This window comes from Coregonus clupeaformis, chromosome 15, assembly GCF_020615455.1.
Source record: "Coregonus clupeaformis isolate EN_2021a chromosome 15, ASM2061545v1, whole genome shotgun sequence".
Lineage (NCBI taxonomy): Eukaryota > Metazoa > Chordata > Actinopteri > Salmoniformes > Salmonidae > Coregonus > Coregonus clupeaformis.
The window spans coordinates 48,233,028-48,254,567 of record NC_059206.1 but is presented as its reverse complement, the minus strand read 5'-3'; the positions used below and the strand labels follow the sequence as shown (position 1 = coordinate 48,254,567).

The 21,540-nt window shown below is 41.9% G+C and overlaps 1 protein-coding gene across 1 annotated transcript in view; it reads right to left on the bottom strand.

Annotated features, from left to right (window-relative positions):
* Positions 1-558: 558 nt before the first annotated feature.
* Positions 559-21,540, bottom strand: part of LOC121583405 (calcium/calmodulin-dependent protein kinase type IV-like) — a 40,033-nt gene continuing 19,051 nt past the window's right edge. Inside the window, exons 2-11 of the mRNA XM_041899583.2 lie at positions 12,336-12,414; positions 12,177-12,239; positions 11,988-12,070; positions 11,788-11,860; positions 4,806-4,896; positions 4,469-4,543; positions 3,870-3,945; positions 3,105-3,231; positions 2,057-2,209; positions 559-1,367 (exon numbers count right to left, since the gene is read on the bottom strand). Of these exons, the coding sequence (XP_041755517.2) occupies positions 1,197-1,367; positions 2,057-2,209; positions 3,105-3,231; positions 3,870-3,945; positions 4,469-4,543; positions 4,806-4,896; positions 11,788-11,860; positions 11,988-12,070; positions 12,177-12,239; positions 12,336-12,414 (991 nt within the window). The 3' untranslated portion in view covers positions 559-1,196. The remainder of the gene's footprint in view (positions 1,368-2,056; positions 2,210-3,104; positions 3,232-3,869; positions 3,946-4,468; positions 4,544-4,805; positions 4,897-11,787; positions 11,861-11,987; positions 12,071-12,176; positions 12,240-12,335; positions 12,415-21,540) is intronic.

Below are 21,540 nucleotides of genomic sequence, written 5' to 3'. Positions count from 1 at the left end.
TTAGCAAGACAATTTGTCAAGCAAGATTTTTGCTAGAACTGTCTGGGAGTGGTTTGAGTGGGGAGGGGAAAACTGAAAACTAGATGTTATTGACAGAGAGGTTTGTAACTCTTTTATTATTGGCCTATTGACTAATTTACCGCCTGGTGATGTCACCAGGCAGGCCAATACTCCATCCCACCAAAATAGGCTGACATTTCAGGTAGGCTTTTCAAACAGCTCTTACACTAAAATGGCATTATTATAATTTTCACAATTTCACAGTATTATTCCAACCTCATAGTGTGGAAATATATATAAAATACAGCAAAGTCACGTTTTTGACTGCACTGGGCCTAAAGGTGACATCACCAGGCGGAAAATTAGTTAATAGACCAATAAGAGAGTTCCAAACCTCTCTGCAGTTTTCAGTTTTCCCCTCCCCACTCAGACCACTCCCAGACTGTCCTAGCAAAATTCTTGCTTGAGAAATTGGTCTTTGCTAAGAAGCTATTTTTGTTTCTTTTGACCATTTTAATTTAAAACAATCACAGTAAGGTACTTAATTGTTACCCAGAAATTATTTGATATTCTGATAAAAACGGGTGCATTGGACCTTTAACAAGATATTAAATATTTCTTACAAAAGGAGTGTAAAACACAGATAATAAGATACAATAAGGCATTCTCCTTAGAAGTTGTAATAAAGGTTCAGTTTATGACCATCTGAAAAATGTGTCCAACCCGTTCTCCAAACAGATACTGTAGGCTTACTCAACCAGTATTGCAAATCGATTCTCCAGTCTATATTATATTCTGCCACCAAAGTAGCATGATGATTACCATCGTTATGAATTCATTTATAAACAGGCAAATTAATACTGTGAACACTTGGACGTCATTTTGCAGTTATGACATGGTATAATGGAATAGATCAACCATCCAGTGAAGCTACTTGTTGTGTGAGTTATGAAATGGGCATGCACAGTCGTAAACTCTGATTTCACATGTACTTAAAATACTTGTAGGCATGTTCTTGCAATGTGCCAAGTCAATATGGTTGTACATTGTTTAATAAATCAGTCACATGCAATAAAGCCAGGCAGAGTATCCCCAGTATAGGTGAGACCATATGGTTCCTCTCAGAAACTTCACAGTCCAACAGGAGGGTAGAATGGCTTCACAGGGTGACATGCAACAACAGAGGAGATCCACAGTTAGGATCCCTCCTGGATCTGTGACTGTGACTGATCATTCCGTGGCTGCTCCTCTTGTGCCCCTTTCTGATTGGTGGAGTTGTTGCAGTTGCTGTTCTTGCTGTTGTCAGCGTTGCCGTGACTGCCAGCGCTGCCCAATCGTGACGAGGCCACCACGGCCTTTACTGCAGCCTGTCACCAAACACACAGTACACAGTATATCATTCATTGACATAGTTTAGGATTAATGTGCAGGCCCACTCTGACTATGCAGATAAATCAAAGGATTATAGCAATCAGGTACACTGAGTATACAAAACATTAAGAACACCTGCTCTCCTAGATGAATGGGAGGAGAGGTTAAAGAAGGATTTTTAAGGCTTGATACAATTGAGACATGAATTGTGTATGTGCTATTCAGAGGGCGAATGAGCAAGACAAAATATTTAAGTGCCTTTGAACGGGGTATGGTAGTAGGTGCCAGGAGCACCGGTTTGTGTCAAGTACTGAAACACTGCTGGGTTTTTCACGCTCAACAGTTTCCCGTGTGTATCAAGAATGGTCCACCACCCAAAGGACATCCAGCCAACTTGACACAACTGGAGTCAACATGGACCAGCATCCCTGTGGAACGCTTTCGACACCTTGTAGAATCCATGCCCCAACGAATTGAGGCTGTTTTGAGGGCAAAGGGGGGGTGCAACTAAATATTAGGAAGGTGTTCCTAATGTTTGGTATACTCAGTATATGTTTGTTTCTGCTTGCATTCCAAACACATTCAATCAAAGGATATTGACACAAGCACACAATCATTACTTTTACTACTTGCCCTCAACTACTGTACAAAAAAAACAATTGAGAGACTTTGTTTTTGTACCTACCTTGAGTTTTCGGCGTGCATTGAACTCCTGCAGTTTCTTCTGAGCAGTGTCCATATGGGCTGAGTTAACTGCCTTCCCAGTCACCCAGGGGTGCTGCAGCGCTTGCAAGGTCGTCAGCCGCTTCTTTGGATCCTGGACAATCAGCTTTCTCACCTACAGGACAGCAGCACATATAGTAGCATATGGTTAGTAACTGGGTCACTGAGACTGTGAGTCTGAATTCATTATTTGCTTGAATGCTGTTTATGCAGGTTTTTGTCCCCATAACAAGTCAACCCAGTTCATAATGTGGAGATAAAATACAGAAATACAGTAGGAGATGGATGTAGTCTAGTCACTCTCCTTTTTATATTATTTTATAATCAGACACACCTATATGGACACACTCCCACTGACCTTTCAGCTGGGAAACAGTTCACCTGACCCAATGCTACAAAGCAGCATGCAACCATATGTCTAATCAATAGCGGAGGTTCATAAAGATGGCGGTCCATGCACTTACCACAAATTCCTTGTTTTGCTAAGTTCACCTTATTGTACATTGCTCTCAGTTATTCTTTTTTTGTATGGTTATTAGCAGAGTATACATGATCCCAATTTTAGCTTCAAGACGCCTGCAATTTGAAAAAAAAAGAAAACGTAGATTGTGCTGATTTATTGGCACATTGAACCATATCGCGCGCCTTAGTTTAAAAACTCAGTGTGGATAGTACTAAAACAATTATGTCAATGTCATATCTGAATTCTGCCATCTTTATGCACGTTCACCATTGTTTAACCCATGATCTAACCAATTGGATGCTAAAGTGCAGGCATAAAAGTCTGCAGGGCATTCCGGAAGTACAGCACACTATGTTTTTTCAGAAGCCAAGCCTGTAGTCTACAGGGCAAGAAGAGAACCCTCATGCTGGTTAGGTTTGCATTCTAGGTTTGCATTCTCCACCAATTACTGATTTATCAATCAGGCCTAAGTACCAGGGGGAAATGTCAGCCCGGCAGCGGAACTGTGGTAACCTCGGGACCCCTGGTAACAATAAATAAAACTCACCAGGTCCTTGGCATTGAGGGACACATTGTCCCACCAGGGGGAGACAAACTCATATTCACAGTTGAGGATCCTCTTGAACATGTACTGGTCCCCTCTATCATCGAAGAACGGTTCAAAGCCACATAGCCTGTCAGAGGGAGGATGAAAAATGAGGCATACATCAACCATAGACAGCTCCTGTCTATTGATTCACTGGCTGGCACAGTCTGACAGGCTCTGACAGCCGCAGGATCCTGAGCTACAACTCTATTGGACATGCAATCCTCCTCGCACTAAGGCTTGCCTTTAAATATTGGACAAAATAATAAGAAACTCACACACTCTCTTTTTTCTCCCAGATTGATGTGCCTTCAGAATATGTTATTTTTACAGTTTAATATTCGTTAACTAGTGTCTGTATACCACTGTGCTTCTTCTGAATGCTGTTGCTTGCAGTTGCACTACCATTTCCTGGCTTTCTGTATAATGGTGAACTCACACCCACATACTATGTATACCAATCAGTATGTGAGAAAGAAACAACACTCAGATGCTCTAAAACAGGATTGCACCAACACCCTTGATTCAGAAACCAAAATGGCCTAAAAATACAATTAAAAACAGTCTGTACTTCCTCTTATCAAATAAAGAACACAGATTCTTGATGCATTTTGTTGTTGTTGCTGCTAACAAATGAACAAAACTGTTGGGTGTCAAAATGAACTGGTCTTTTCAATGACGTGATTCGGGGTTCCAGTAAACTTTTGAGGGGCTGGTGTCACTTACAAGATGTATGTGATAACTCCCACTGACCACATGTCAACCTCAGGTCCATAAGCACATCCTCGCAGGATCTCTGGGGCTGGAGGGAGGCGGAGAGGGAGGGAGGGAGGGAGGGAAAAGAGAAGCGCAGGATGGAGGGGGAAAATGAGATGCAACTCATGGGGAGGGAGAGAGACAGAGATGAAAACAGAGTAAGGAATTCGTACTCACTAATTACTTATCGAAGGAAGAACCTACTATGTAGTATGTGGATAAATATTACAATAATAATAATAATAATATAATAATAATAATATGCCATTTAGCAGACGCTTTTATCCAAAGCGACTTACAGTCATGCGTGCATACATTTTTGTGTATGGGTGGTCCCGGGGATCGAACCCACTACCTTGGCGTTACAAGCGCCGTGCTCTACCAGCTGAGCTACAGAGGACCACAATATACAGTACACCCTATCCTCAGGGTACTAATCTCTGCTCAAAACTTGCCAGGTAAAGCATGCATGACCAAAACAACAACAATCTGCTATGTCTGAAATGGCAATGTCTATTATTTTGTTCCAAGTCAATGAAATAGCATCACAGTAATGGGTTACAACTCACCACAGTATCCTGGTGTACCACAAACTGTCTTCATTGTGACCTGATCATCAATGATCTTTGACAGTCCAAAATCAGCTGCAAAATGAAATACAGCTATATTAGAGATTTGCCTATTTATCTGGTATTAGAGTAAAATAGTAGAATATAATAAAATAGAATAGAATACCAGTACAATAGAATGGAAAACAATAGAAAATAATAGAATAGAATCGTTGGCATTGATTCCCCAATTATCTCAGTTCTGTATCTGATAGCACGACAGAGTCTGTTCAGGCTCAATGGATGTTCTTTGGGATAATCGTAGTGAATCCCACAGTGTATTGAGTAACGCACCCACCTATTTTGAGGGGAGCATCTGGTGCTGAGGTGGCATATAGGAGGTTCTCGGGTTTCAGGTCTCGGTGCACAACACCGTTCTCATGCAGGTACTGCCCAAAGACACAAGACAACAGCATAGTTTGGACACACCTACTCATTCAAGGGTTTTTCTTTATTTTTACTATTTTCTACATTGTAGAATAATAGTGAAGACATCAAAACTATGAAATAACACATATGGAATAATGTAGTAACCAAAAAAGTGTTAAACAAATAAAAAAATATTTTATATTTGAGATTCTTCAAATAGCCACCGTTTGCCTTGATGACAGCTTTGCACACTCTTGGCATTCTCTCAACCAGCTTCACCTGGAATGCTTTTCCAACAGTCTTGAAGGAGTTCCCAAATATGCTGAGCACTTGTTGGCTGCTTTTCCTTCACTCTGCCGTCCGACTCATCCCAAACCATCTCAATTGGGTTGAGGTCGGGGGATTGTGGAGGCCAGGTCATCTGACGCAGCACTCCATCACTCTCCTTGGTAAAATAGCCCTTACACAGCCTGGAGGTGTGTTGGGTCATTGTCCTGTTGAAAAACAAATGATAGTCCCACTAAGCCCAAACCAGATGGGATGGCGTATCGCTGCAGAATGCTGTGGTAGCCATGCTGGTTAAGTGTGCCTTGAATTCTAAATAAATCACAGACATTGTCACCAGCAAAGCACCCCCACACCATAACACATTTAAATTTAAATTTTAGTCATTTAGCAGACGCTCTTATCCAGAGCGACTTACAGTTAGTGAGTGCATACATTAGTGCACCTCCATGCTTTACGTTGGGAACTACACATGCAGAGATCATCCGTTCACCCACACCGCGTCTCACAAAGCCACGGCGGTTGGAACCAAAAATCACCAATTTGGACTCCAGACCAAAGGACACATTTCCACCGGTCTAATGTTCATTACTCGTGTTTCTTGGCCCAAGCAGGTCTCTTCTTATTATTGGTGTCCTTTAATTATGGTTTCTTTGCAGCAATTCGACCATGAAGGCCTGATTCACACAGTCTCCTCTGAACAGTTGATGTTGAGATGTGCCTGTGACTTCAACTCTGTGAAGCATTTATTTGGGCTGCAATTTCTGAGGCTGGTAACTCTAATGAACTTATCCTCTGCAGCAGAGGTAACTCTGGGTCTTCCATTCCTGTGGCAGTCTTCATGAGAGCCAGTTTCATTATAGCGCTTGATGGTTCCTGCGACTGCACTTGAAGAAACTTTCAAAGTTCTTGAAATGTTCCGTATAGACTGACCTTCATGTCTTAAAGCAGGGGTGTCAAACATCCGGCACGCGGGCCGGATCAGGCCCGCAAACGGGTTTAATCCGGCCCGCGAGATGATTTTGAAAAATAAATAAAAATAATAATAATTTTGTAAAGTATAAAAATGCGCTGCAATTTTTCAATAAAATAAACTGCTGTTCCAATTGCGTCCACTGGATGGTGCAATAGCAATTGTGTTAAGCAAGCAAACTGTTTATACCGGGGCAGAGCAAGTAGGTCAAGCACGTGCAGCCAATGAGCTACTTTGTTTTGCCCGCGATATTTATTACGGCTTCTACTTTTAACATTATGTGCTTTGGCACCCTCATTGCCCCAATATGTCTCTGTCAAAAAAGAGAAAAGTGGACACAGAGTGCAGAGTGTTCCAAGAAAAATGGTCATCCTATTTATTCACTGAATTGAATGGGAAAGCTGTATGTTTGGTGTGTTCAGAGCATGTTGCAGTGCTGAAAGAATATAACCTTCGGTCGCCACTATGTGAGTCTTCATGCCGACAAATATGACAACTTTCAAGGACAGCGGAGATGAGAGAAGGTGAATGAACTGTTGGCGGGTCTGAAGAAACAGCAGTCTGTGTTTACTCACAGCCGAGACATCAGTGACGCTGCAGTGAAAGCTAGCTACCTCATTGCTAATGAAATCGCAGTGGCTTCAAAACCATTTAGTGAGGGTGAATTTGTAAAAACATGCATGATGAAGGCAGCGGAGATTGTGTGCCCTGAAAAGCGGCAGGCTTTTGCAAATATCAGCCTGACAAGAAACACAGTTGCAGACAGGATTTCCGATCTTTCAGTGGATTTGGACAGCCAGTTGAAGCAAAAAGTAAAGTCATTTATTGCGTTTTCGGTTGCAATTGATGAAAGCACGGACATTACAGATGTTGCACAACTGGCCATTTTCATCCGCGGAGTTGATGACACATTGACCGTCACCGAGGAGTTCGTGGAGTTGGTGCCGATGACAGATACAACGACAGCAGCTGATATTTTTACCGCACTCGTCGGTGCGCTGGACAGGGTCGGAGTGGACTGGTCCCGCGCTGTCAGCCTGGCTACAGATGGTGCGCCCTCAATGATCGGGAAAAAAGCAGGCGTTGTGACAAAGTTCCGAGAGAAAGTGCAATCTGCAAATGGAGGACGTGATTTTTTGACTTTTCACTGTATTTTGCACCAGGAGGCTTTGTGTTGCAAGTCATTAAAGATGGATAACGTCATGAAGGTGGTCATCCAAACTGTTAATTTCATCCGATCCAGAAGCCTGAATCACCGTCAGTTTGACAGCCTTCTCAGAGAGAAAGACCACATCTATGGCCTGCCATACCACACTGAGGTAAGATGGTTAAGCCGAGGTGCTGTGCTGAGGCGTTTCTTTGATTTACGAGAAGAAATTGAACAGTTCATGGAAGAAAAGGGCAAACCAGTGTTAGAATTTCATTCCGCAGAATGGATGCAGGACCTTGCATTTATGGTGGATGTTACAGAGCACCTGAATAACTTGAACAAACAGCTGCAAGGGCGCAACAAAGTTGTCACGCAGTATTATGACAGCATACGTTCTTTCAAGTTGAAGCTGTCATTGTGGGAGACGCAACTTGCCGGTGGTGATGCAGCTCACTTCCCCTGTCTGAAAAATGTGTGCGCGACCCAACATGTGGCAGACATGAAGCGGTTCAAAGATAAAATAACGGGACTGTTACGGGAGTTTGAGCAACGCTTTCAGATTTATGTTTATATGTTTTTATGTTGATGTGCTATTGTTTTTAATTGATTTTATTTTATTTGTATATTTAACCTATTCTTGACTCTGTGGTTCTTGCACTTGTTTGGGGAACAGGATTTTATTATTTTTATCTACATTTCTGCCTGAGAAATGACACCCTGATATAGTTCTGTGATCTGTGATATACTTCTGTGAATCACTGAGGCATTGTGTGTTTGTGTGTTCTTTGTCCTCAGAACTTTCAAATAACTTGAGGTGTTTTATGATTAATAGTGATGTTGTGCTTTTGGACACTGTCCTCAGGCTCCAGCTTTATGTTTATATGTTTTTATGTTGATGTGCTATTGTTTTTAATTGTTTTTATTTTATTTGTATATTTAACCCATTCTTGACTCTGTGGTTCTTGCACTTGTTTGGGGAACAGGATTTCATTATTTTTATCTACATTTCTGCCTGAGAAATGACACCCTGATATAGTTCTGTGATCTGTGATATACTTCTGTGAATCACTGAGGCATTGTGTGTTTGTGTGTTCTTTGTCCTCAGAACTTTCAAATAACTTGAGGTGTTTTATGATTAATAGTGATGTTGTGCTTTTGGACACTGTCCTCAGGCTCCAGCTTTATGTTTATATGTTTTTATGTTGATGTGCTATTGTTTTTAATTGTTTTTATTTTATTTGTATATTTAACCTATTCTTGACTCTGTGGTTCTTGCACTTGTTTGGGGAACAGGATTTCATTATTTTTATCTACATTTCTGCCTGAGAAATGACACCCTGATATAGTTCTGTGATCTGTGAAACAGTTCTGTTAATCACTGAGGCATTGTGTGTTTGTGTGTTCTTTGTCCTCAGAACTTTCAAATAACTTGAGGTGTTTTATGATTAATAGTGATGTTGTGCTTTTGGACACTGTCCTCAGGCTCCAGCTTTATGTTTATATGTTTTTATGTTGATGTGCTATTGTTTTTAATTGATTTTATTTTATTTGTATATTTAACCTATTCTTGACTCTGTGGTTCTTGCACTTGTTTGGGGAACAGGATTTCATTATTTTTATCTACATTTCTGCCTGAGAAATGACACCCTGATATAGTTCTGTGATCTGTGAAACAGTTCTGTTAATCACTGAGGCATTGTGTGTTTGTGTGTTCTTTTTCTTTAGAATTTTCAAATAAACTTAACGTGTTTTATGATTAATAGTGATGTTGTGCTTGTACTATTTTGGACACACTGTCCTCAGGCTCCAGCTTTATGTTGTATGTTGATCGTATTAAAACAAAGAAAACAATCTGAAGTTGTTGTTTTTAAGTTATATATACCATGATTTTTCCGGTCCGGCCCACTTGGGAATAGATTTTCCTCCATGTGGCCCCTGAGCTAAAATGAGTTTGACACCCCTGTCTTAAAGTAATGATGGATTGTCGTTTCTCTTTGCTTATTTGAGCTGTTCTTGCCATAATATGGACTTGGTCTTTTACCAAATAGGGCTATCTTCTGTATACCCCCCCTACCTTGTCACAACACAACTGATTGGCTCAAATGCATTAAGAAGGAAATAAATTCCACAAACTAACTTTTAAGAAGGCACACCTGTTAATTGAAATGCATTCCAGGTGACTACGTTGAGAGAATGCCAAGAGTGTGCAAAGCTGTCATCAAGGCAAAGGGTGGCTATTTGAAGAATCTCAAATATAAAATATATTTGGATTTGTTTAATACTTTTTTGGTTACTACATGATTCCATATGTGTTATTTCATAGTTTTGATGTCTTCACTATTATTCTACAATGTAAAAAATAGTCAAAATAAAGAAAAACCCTTGAATGAGTAGGTGTGTCCAAACTTTTGACTGGTACTGTATCGTGTTATTGATCTGTCTGGTGGTGAGTATGGAGCTGGACTGTTGGGGATTTTGGGCGGTGCCTCCTCCCACAATTCGTTTTCTACACAGAACCATAACATTCCTGCATTATAGTGCACTGTTAAAAATGTATAAACAAAATGCAAAGTTTAACTATCTTTCACAACCTCTTTCTTATCATTGCCAGCTGTGTATTACACCATAAAACAATGTGTTATGATACTGTGTACTGGATGTAAGCATGTTTTAAACTGTTTTGGGGTTCAGCGAGGACTTTCACCTGTGTTACCACAGTAACTCATCAAACAAGGCAGCGTGGGCCATAGAAGTCTGCCCAGTTACAGAAAACAGCAGCACAAGGCAGCTACCTTGATAACGCTGGTCATTGAAAAGACAAAGGTGGGATTTGAGTGAGGGAAAGCAATGCGTTCTCAGACTTTGTAGTGTTATGATTATAGACCTCCTCTGACAAATCTATGGCTCACTGTCTTGATAATGATATCTGTTTGTAAAGCAACCTATTGCATAACTTTATATAATCTGCACACTGTGGGTGGGTGTATATCCAAATCTCTAGTTTCTTATGTAAACCCTTAACATCAAGCTGTTAAAGAAAACCACATTCCTTTCCACTGGCACTGACATTAAATTTATAAGCATCAAGGTTCGCACTGAATGAGCTACCCTTATTAAGCAACAAAACAGACATATTTTCTGCTTGGGAATGGCTGAGTTGAATAGACCTTGTTCACAGTGAACAAAGGCATCATTTTCTCCCCACACTATGTATTGTGACCCCCTCCGGTGTAATCTCTCTATGATGTCAGAGGGGAATTCTCTTCTCCTGCACGAAGCTGACACAGATAAGGTGTCCTCTCTCATCCGACGCGTGGTGTGTGGGAGGGAGGGAATAAGGGAAGGAGAAGCGAAGACAGTAGCCCCCACCACACACACCGCACACATCCCAGGCCTCCCACGGCTGCCATAGCACCACACAAAAAAAACTATTCTGGCCAATAAGCCATCGTACAGCACTGTAACCCAACAACACAGCTGTGTATTCTCATTGACTGTGGTGCTCTTCCGCCAGAGAAAGTAAAGTAGGCCTACCTGAGAGGTGGGCTAGCTGATGTATTTGGCCAATGAGGGAAATATTATTTTGAGATGCATAGGCTCTCAATGTTACATCTCAAAATCAAGAGCATTAGCCTAATACCGTCTTTTGACATAGTAAAAAATTAATAATAATAATCTCTGGATTCTCTGTTATCACAGCATAACATGTGTCCAAAATAATCAACACATTGTGATACTAAGATAACACCAAATGAGTTGCCTACAATAAAGGAATCTGTCACAAACAGAGTGTAGTGAGTCAGTGAGATTGACGGGACATGAGGCTACCACGATGCTCCACTAGGACGTTAGCTAGATATCCAGAAGGCTTTCATCATGTAACACAGACCACAGAACTGCTGTCTTTGAAGTGTACACTGTAAATAAATCACTCCAAATCAACAAGGAACAAACGCTTTCTCAGCACTTGCTCAACAACACAAGGAAACTTCAAAAGGATCTGGAGGCTTCAGAAATCCCTGTTCTTCTCTCCTGAGTCGACCCGTTGGGAAAACAGCAGCGGTTGCATCATGTAGACTGACTACAACACCAAGACCTAGGCAGATTTCAATGTGTTAAAAATTCCCTCTCTGTCTTACTATTTCATCTCCTTGGCAACATCAATCTGTTGCTAACTGAGGATCATGGAAGGAGATCTCTTACAAGACACTAACAAGTTAATGCCTGTTCAACATATGACATATGGTTCAGTCCATGTGGAGAAGATGTCAAAGATAGCTCAGTGAGAGACACACCCTTGGTCATGTGATAGCTCAATGAAGTGAACTTGAACCGTGTCCACTGTTGAAAAAGCTTTCTATAAATGCCCTTTTGTTCTTTACAATGTATAGATAAGGAGACAGGCGGAGTGAACGTGTGATGATTTTACAGTATGTCAAAGAGTTTGCTAGACATTTATTGGCCTACTTTTTGACAGGTGTCAGAGGAAGGAAGTCAACTCACTGCAACGGCTTCTAATACTTGTTTGACAGCATCAGCAGCATCCCGCTCAGTGTAGAAGCCCTTTTCCACAACCCTGAGAGAATAACACGTGTTGTGATTATTGTAACAGAGGAAATGTACAGAGAGTATGTGTGTATGTGTGTGTGTGTTTTTGTGTGTGTGTGTGTGTGTGTGTGTGACCATTAGGGCAGTTAACTAACCTATCAAATAGTTCTCCTCCAGTCACAAGCTCTAAGACCAGACTGATCTCTGATGGGGTCTCAAATATCTCTTTTAGTTTGATCTGAAAGAAGTAAAGCAAAACAAACATAAATTCAGCATTAATAAAAAAAATAACAACAATCGTTCATTCTATGCAAGGACAGCACAAAAGTGTGTAGAACACTCACAATGTTTGGGTGAGAGAGTCGAAGTAGAACACCTATCTCTGTCCTAACTATCTTCTTGTCCACCTGCAGGAACAAAATAAAACTGTGTTAAGGAAGGAAATGTAGCCTGTTGTAGTCTCTGGGTAAAATGACTACACTAAGACTCCAGTGAGAACTTACTGTTTTCTTCAGCGTTTTCACCGCAAACGGCTTCTGTGTTCCCTTCTGTCGACATCTGCACACCACGGATGTCGCTCCCCTAAATGCAGAGGGAATACACAGTTAAGATACAAGAACAACTGTCAAGTGGGTAGGGACAAATTGTGCAAACAGCGCAAGACACTGAATCCCAGGAAATGGTGAATAGGCTTTGATGAGGTTCTTCTTTACTTCCATTATGGCTGCGAACAGTGCCTAGAGTGGTTGTCTGAATCTTAAGTGGGCAATTCTCCCAAAGAAATTCAACGCTGTATTTTCTCTGTACTGACACGTTCAAATCTGAGCGCTAGGTAGACATATTCCACCACAATGCCATAGGCCTATAAATTATAACAGTAGTAGGCAAACATGGAGATTAGGCCTATATTCCTTCAGGATTTAAGCATTTTTACATTGTCATGTGTTCAGTTGAAATGGGTCAGCAGTTCGGTCACCTGGGCCACTGGCTCGGGGTCATTAATTATGTTTCCTTTGTAATTAAAAGCCCTGGGCCTGTCAGAGTAGGAGTGCTGAATACGTTTATATGGACAGGGGAGGACCTGATCCTAGATCAGCACTCCTACTCTGAGACGCTTGGTTCAAATGGCGCCGGAGAAGATGGCTGCCGTTTTACAGCCCTCTAACCAATTGTACTATTATGTGTGTTTTTCCGCGTTATTTGTAATTTATTTTGTACATAATGTTTCTGCCATCGTCTCTTATAACCAAAAAGAGCTTCTGGATATCAGGACAGCGATTACTCACCTCGTATTGGACGAATAATTTTTCTTCAACGAGGCGGCCGCGAAGGATATCCTACAGACACCCGACAAGGCCCAAATCCCCGTCATTCGCATGAGGAAGAGACAGAGATATCGTGGACGTAGGTCGGGGTGCCTTGTAAGGATCCGACGGCGAGCGGGTAAACTGCCCCTCCCATCAATCCTATTAGCCAATCTTCAATCATTGGAAAATAAATTGGATGACCTAAGATTACGGTTATCCTACCAATGGGACATTAAAAACTGTAATATCTTATGTCTCACCGAGTCGTGGCTGAACGACGACATGGATAACATACAGCTAGCGGGCTATACGCTACATCGGCAGGATAGAACGGCTGACTCCGGTAAGACAAGGGGTGGCGGTCTGTGTATATTTGTAAACAACAGCTGGTGCACAAAATCAAATACTAAGGAAGTCTCGAGGTTTTGCTCGCCTGAGGTAGAGTATCTTATGATAAGCTGTAGACCACACTATTTACCAAGAGAGTTTTATTATATATATATATATATATATATATATTTTTTTTTTATATATTTTATTTATATATATATTTTTGTCATTTAGCAGACGCTCTTATCCAGAGCGACTTACAGTTTTCATCTATATTTTTCATAGCTGTCTATTTACCACCACAAACCAATGCTGGCATTAAGATTGCACTGAATGAGCTGTATAAGGCCATAAGTCAACAGGAAAATGCTCATCCAGAGGCAGCGCTCCTAGTGGCCGGGGACTTTAATGCAGGGAAACTTAAATCCGTACTACCTAATTTCTACCAGCATTTTAAATGTGCAACCAGAGGAAAAAAAACTCTAGACCACCTTTACTCCACACACAGAGACACATACAAAGCTCTCCCTCGCCCTCCATTTGGCAAATCTGACCATAACTCTATCCTCCTGATTCCTGCTTATAAGCAAAAACTAAAGCAGGAAGCACCAGTGACTCGGTTAATAAAAAAGTGGTCAGATGACGCAGATGCTAAGCTACAGGACTGTTTTGCTAGCACAGACTGGAACATGTTCCGGGATTCTTCAGATAGCATTGAGGAGTACACCACATCAGTCACTGGCTTCATCAATAAGTGCATCGATGATGTCGTCCCCCACAGTGACCGTACGTACATACCCCAACCAGAAGCCATGGATTACAGGAAACATCCGCACTGAGCTAAAGGGTAGAGCTGCCGCTTTCAAGGAGCGGGACTCTAACCTGGACGCTTATAAGAAATCCCGCTATGCCCTCCGACGAACCATCAAACAGGCAAAGAGTCAATACAGGACTAAGATTGAATCGTACTACACCGGCTCTGACGCTCGTCGGATGTGGCAGGGCTTGAAAACTATTACAGACTACAAAGGGAAGCACAGCCGCGAGCTTCCCAGTGACACAAGCCTCCCAGACGAGCTAAACCACTTCCATGCTCGCTTCGAGGCAAGCAACACTGAAGCATGCATGAGCGCACCAGCTGTTCCGGATGACTATGTGATCACGCTCTCCGTAGACGGATTACCAGGACGTGTACTCCGAGCATGTGCTGACCAACTGGCAAGTGTCTTCACTGACATTTTCAACATGTCCCTGAGTGAGTCTGTAATACCAACATGTTTCAAGCAGACCACCATAGTCCCCGTGCCCAAGGACACTAAGATAACCTGCCTAAATGACAAATGACTACCGACCCGTAGCACTCACGTCTGTAGCCATGAAGTGCTTTGAAAGGCTGGGCATGGCTCACATCAACACCATTATCCCAGAAACCCTAGACCCACTCCAATTTGCATACCGCCCCAACAGATCCACAGATGATGCAATCTCTATTGCACTCCACACTGCCCTTTCCCACCTGGACTCCCTGTTCACCCATGGCTGCATGGCCAGGCACGACTCCAACACCATCATTAAGTTTGCCGACGACACAACAGTGGTAGGCCTGATCACCGACAACGATGAGACAGCCTATAGGGAGGAGGTCAGAGACCTAGCCATGTGGTGCCAGGATAACAACCTCTCCCTCAACGTGACCAAGACAAAGGAGATGATTGTGGACTAGGGGCTGTAGTGGAACAGGTTGAGAGCTTCAAGTTCCTTGGTGTCCACATCACCAACGAACTATCATGGTCCAAACACACCAAGACAGTCGTGAAGAGGGCACGACAAAGCCTATTCCCCCTCAGGAGACTGAAAAGATTCGGCATGGGTCCTCAGATCCTCAAAAGATACAGCTGCACCATCGAGAGCATCCTCACTGGTTGCATCACCGCCAGGTATGGCAACTGCTTGGTCTCCGACCGCAAGACACTACAGAGGGTAGTGCGTACGGCCCAGTACATCACTGGGGCCAAGCTTCCTGCCATCCAGGACCTCTATACCAGGCGGTGTCAGAAGAAGGCCCTCAAAATTGTCAAAGACTCCAGCCACCCTAGTCATAGACTGTTCTCTCTGCTACCGCACGGCAAGCGGTACCAGAGTGCCAAGTCTAGGTCCAAAAGACTTCTCAACAGCTTCTACCCCCAAGCCATAAGACTCCTGAACAGCTAATCATGGCTACCCGGACTATTTGCACTGCCCCCCCCACCCATCTTTTTACGCTGCTGCTACTCTGTTAATTATTTATGCATAGTCACTTTAACTCTACCCACATGTACATATTACTTCAACTACCTCAACTAGCCGGTGCCCCCGCACATTGACTCTGCACAGGTACCCCCCTGTATATATAGCCTCCCTACTGTTATTTTATTTTACTTCTGCTCTTTTTTTCTCAACACTTTTTTGTTGTTGTTTTATTTTACTTTTTTATTAAAAATAAATGCACTGTTGGTTAAGGGCTGTAAGTAAGCATTTCACTGTAATGTCTGCACCTGTTGTATTCGGCGCATGTGGCCAATAAAATTTGATTTGATTTGATTTGATTTGAAATATGGGCCCTGAGCTACAAAGCCAACTAAAGATCTACTTTTTATTTATTCAACCATAAGTAGTACTGTTAGTTCTGAATAGAACTCCACTTTGCATATGACATCTTTTACAGGTACAACATGACCCTGCTATTGTCAGAGGAGTTGATATGACATTTTAAAGAGAAGATTGCTATAATGGCTCCAAGAAAGCAAGAGGGATACATACTGTTCTGCCTGCAGTATATAGAAAGGTAGGCTATTGGAGTGCCTCCAATGTGCAAAGAAATCAAATTTGGTCGCAAGCTTACAAATTAGTGGGGAGAGGGAAGAGGCAGAGAGGGAGAGAGAGAGAGAGAAAGAGAGAGAGGAAGAGAGAGAGGGATGGAGAGAGAGAGAGAGAGAGAGAGAGAGAGAGAGAGAGAGAGAGAGAGAGAGAGAGAGAGAGAGAGAGAGAGAGAGAGAGAGAGAGAGAGAGAAGCAGCTTCTGTGTTCAGAGGAAAGCATCTGGGCTCTCATTAAGTGTCCAGACCCAGATACTCACCATTACACCAGAAATACAGAACACACTTTCTCTTTCTCTCTCTGCCTCTCACTCAAACCTCCTCTCTCTCTTTCTTTCCATCTCCCACACCTTCTCTCCCTCCTCCATCTCTCTCTCTCTCTCTCTCTCTCTCTCTCTCTCTCACTTCTCCAAGGCCAGTGGGAAATACCCTCACGGCTGGTCCATGTTAGCAGACATAAGGCAGGCATGACAGCCAGCTCACAGCTTCAAACCAACTACAACAACAGCCAGGAGTCTGAGTAGAGAGAATTCAAGTGAAAAGCTAGACTTGGACTGTACACTATTGATGTGCAATGGAGCTCAGGGGCAAAGGCACAGGCCTATCTGAGCAAATTACACAAATACTTCTCGCTCCTCCTTGGATCCCTCCCTGTAATTTATACAATGCCTCATTTCATTAAATCATTAAATCTTAATGTCAAACAGAAAAGAGGGATCTATATTCATGAGTTTGCCCTGCTTTCTTCTCTGTGATGTATGAGAGGACGTGTAATGACCACTTTCCTATCCGACATCAAAAATGCCATTAATTGGCAGAGGAGTAAGAGTTTAAAATACACAGACAGGCCACGATACAATGAAGACGTGAAAAGATTATATTAATAAATAGTTAGTGCAGTCTAGGCCTATGTGCCCTCCTTCAAAAAAGAAAGAAAGCTGATTTGACCTAAACAAAGAGACGTATTGCATTTTGATATCCTCAATTTTCCTTATGTAATTGTCTAACAAAATCTGTCTAAATATCTGAGTGAGTTCTTGAATAAACTACCAATTTATTCCATTCATTTATTCATTCATTTTAATCAATGCAATTCTTAATCCACATTATAAATCCACCTCCCAATTCAACTTATCCCTGCATTGTTTCTGTCATCCTTATTCAATGATTTCACACTTGAATTATTTAGCATTGTGTTGAGCCTCTCAACTCTAGGAGAGATAAGCGTTATTTCATTCTAAAGTCACTATACACACGGCAGATGAGTCAAGATGCTAGATCGTTTAGCCTCAGAAGCTGACACCCTGAGAATGAAGCTGATTGTTGCTGTCAGTTCTAGTGCTAAGCTCTACAAAGACGGGCAAAAGAGATCTGCATATCAACTAAGCTGTACAGAGATCTGCATATCTCCAGACCCTGGTCTGTCCTGCACTCTGTCCTCACTATAGGAGAACCATTTTGGGTTCAATGTAAAACTCTCTGTGGAAAGGGTTCTACATGGAATCCAAAAAGGGTTCTTCAAGGGGTTCTTCTATGGGGACAGCCGAGGAACCCTTTTAGGTTGTAGATACCACCTTTTTTTCTAAATGAGCACACACACACACACACACACAGGGAAATTAGCTACTGCTATCATCAGATTCAGAAAGGCTTTTCTTTGGTAGGGGATTCAAATGTGGGATGATTTAATTAACAGATGGGTCTTCTACATCAAGGCCAGAGAGCTCCATCCCAGATCATCAGTGATGAGTTCCACTAACCGACTAATGGATCATATTCATCATTCTGGAATGGTCATATCCATCCACAGCACCAAGACAAACACCAGAATGGGCTTATTGTGTGGAAATCTGCAAAAGGAAGCTACACTGAAAATAGGACATTTAGTATCAAGCTCATATAGCTTTTCTTATAAACGCTGACATTTAATTTTGCAGCCAAATGCAACAATACTTTAGGTGGGACAATATTGCTTTTAGGAAGGAATAAAAGTAGGCTAAATTGTTTGAAATGTCCATGTTTGTCATACTAATTTACTATGAGGAACAATTCCACAGTAACAGAATTGCGCTGAGACTCAGATCTTTCACTTAAAAATGTATGCCAAACAAAAACAATTTATTTCAAAGTTTAACAAACCATACAACTCTATGCACAAGGACTACCTTTAACAATTGTCACGCCCTGGCTCTGGGGACTCTTATATGTTGAGCCAGGGTGTATAGGTTTCATTGTTTAGTTCTCTAGGTTTGTGTTCTAGTTCGTGTATATCTATGTTGGCCAGGGTGGTTCCCAATCAGAGGCAGCTGTAGCTTGTTGTCTCTGATTGGGGACCATACTTAGGCAGCCTGTTTGGCACTGTTATTTTGTGGGATCTTGTTCCGGAAGGTTTGTGTTCAACCCAGGACTTCACGTATCGTTTGTTTTGTTGTTTTGGTTCGTGTTGTGTACTGCAATAAAGGAATGTACGCATATCACGCTGCGCCTTGGTCCGCTTCATCATGTAACGATCGTGACAACAATTTACACTGAGAATTTTACAAAATCATATTGACTGGAAGAACTGTGCAGAATTTCGGTAAAATCTCCCTCTGTTTTTTTGTGTCCATGTTTTCCAAAAACTCAGTTAAATATTTGCTCCGAATTAAGATTCAATGATGTCTGCAGAAAGAATGGGATTTCAGCGATGACATGACACATTGACTTTGAAAAAAACTATTTTGGTTATTGAACTACAGTAAGTCAAGTGGATTTACACCCGGTAACGGAATTGCGGTAACGGAATTTAATCATGGGTCCCTAATCTGTACTACACAGAAATACATAATTATGGATATGAAAGTCATTCTCTTCAGGGTGATGTATCCTAAATAGGTACACAAAGGTAGAAATATGCAATATCCTCCTTTGCATATTTGGGTATTATTCTACACACTGGCTATTATTTTAATGAGCTCTGCCCCAAACAAGACCAAATGTGATTGCTCCAGACCGGACCAAATTACATTTTTACATTTTAGTCATTTAGCAGACGCTCTTATCCAGAGCGACTTATAGTTAGTGAGTGCATAGATTTTCATACTGGCCCCCCGTGGGAAACGAACCCACAACCCTGGCGTTACAAGCGCCATGCTCTACCAACTGAGGGGACTATCTTAACCAATCATAGACGTCTATGTTTCACAAGTTTGGACATCAAAGTACAGCACAGCACAGAACAGAACAATAGAGTTCAGTGCAGTACAGTAGAGTACAGTACATTATAGTGTGCTCTACTGTGTACTGTACTGTACTGTACTGAACTCTACTCTACTTTTCTTTACTGTACTCTACTGTGCTGTATTGTACTGTGCTGTCCAAACTTGTGAACCCAACTGTGGTCTGTGACTACTATAATTTCCCATTGCAGCCAATTCAATTGCAGAAATTCCGTTACCGATATTTCAGAAATTCCAATAACGATTTGGTAATGGAATTTCTAAAAATTGTCACTAAATTATTCATAAACAAATTTGATATCGGTAAAAACACTATCACTAATAGACAGGTCTACCTTTACTTGTTACTTCTGTGACTTTCATTATCCCCCGTCCTCATGAGGCAGAGAAATTAGAAAATATAATAAAGATATGTGGGTTTTTGGTAACGGAATTTCAAGGCACAAGGCAACGTTTCTTAAACATACAGAAGGCAGAAACATTTCTCCAAAACAAAATATGAGTGTTGATATTAGTTGGCAGGGGTCTTTACTTCAATATTATTGTGTTTTGCTGTATTTGTAATACCTTTAACGACTTCCTGGTAGTTGTTTTCTAAGACCCCTTTTCCATCTGTTTGACCAGAAATCAAAGCCTTTGCTTATTCCTAATTTTATATATGCCTTAATTTCTACAAAATATAGACTCTTAGCTTTCATTTGACACCCAGTTAGACATGTTCTTATGAAATTCATGTTGGTGCTCATGGGTCCTTTTACATCTTAATCTAATTCTCTACAAAAATCTTAATATGCTGCAAATAAAATGAATAGAGATAACGGTCTATGGAGAGGATGACACAGATGAGGATGGTAATAATAATAAGTATCTGCCCTCTGAATTGCATAATTGTCACGCCCTGACTTATGGGACTATAGTATGTTGAGTCAGGGTGTGGAGTTCTAGGTTGTTATTTCTATGTTCACGTTCTAGGTGTTGTATGTCTATGTTTGGCCGGGTGTGATTCCCAATCAGAGACAGCTGTCGCTCGTTGTCTCTGATTGGGGATCATACTTAGGCAGCCTATTGGCAATCATTAGTTGTGGGATCTTGTTCTGTGTTTAGCCTGAGGACTTCACGTTACGTTGTTTTTGTTTGTGTGTTTATCTTTATAATAAACATGTATGCATTTCACGCTGCGCCTTGGTCTGACCCGTCCTTCAACGAGCGTGACAGAAGATCCCACCAAACACGGACCAAGCAGCGTGCCCAGGAGCAGACATCCTGGACATGGGAGGAGATTCAGGCTGGGATGGATTGCCGTCCTTGGGAGGAGACAGTGGAGGCCCGGTTTAGAAAGGAGCAACGGCAACACAGAAGGCGCCGGCCGAGGAGGAAGCCCGAGAGACAGCCCCAAGAAAAAAAATTTTGGGGGGCTAAAAGGCTGGTCGGGGATTGTTGGAGAAGAGCCCCGACCACTGCACTTCTGGGGGCTCAGGGAGGAGTCCTCACGGGAGGAGGACTGGGCGCGAAGAGTGAAAGACTGGTACAGTCGGAGATCTCTAACGTCAGTTCCCAGTCCTGTACACCTCGTGCCTGCGTCTCGCACCAAGCCAGTCTGAAATAAGTTTGTCGATATCCTACATTTTCCTACATTTGTCACACTTCATGCTGGAGATGTTACAAATGTGATTGGATTTTGCCTGTTACTTATTAAAGAGGATGAGGTCAGTGTAGTTTCCAGGGGGAAATTGTATTATTGTCACGCTCGTTGAAGGACGGGTCAGACCAAGGCGCAGCGTGAAATGCATGCATGTTTATTATAAAGATAAACACACGAACAAAAACAACAAAACAACGTAACGTGAAGTCCTCAGGCTAAACACAATACAAGCCTCTACACGGAACAAGATCCCACAACTAATGATTGCCTAAGTATGATCCCCAATCAGAGACAACGAGCGACAGCTGTCTCTGATTGGGAATCACACTCGGCCAAACATAGACATACAACACCTAG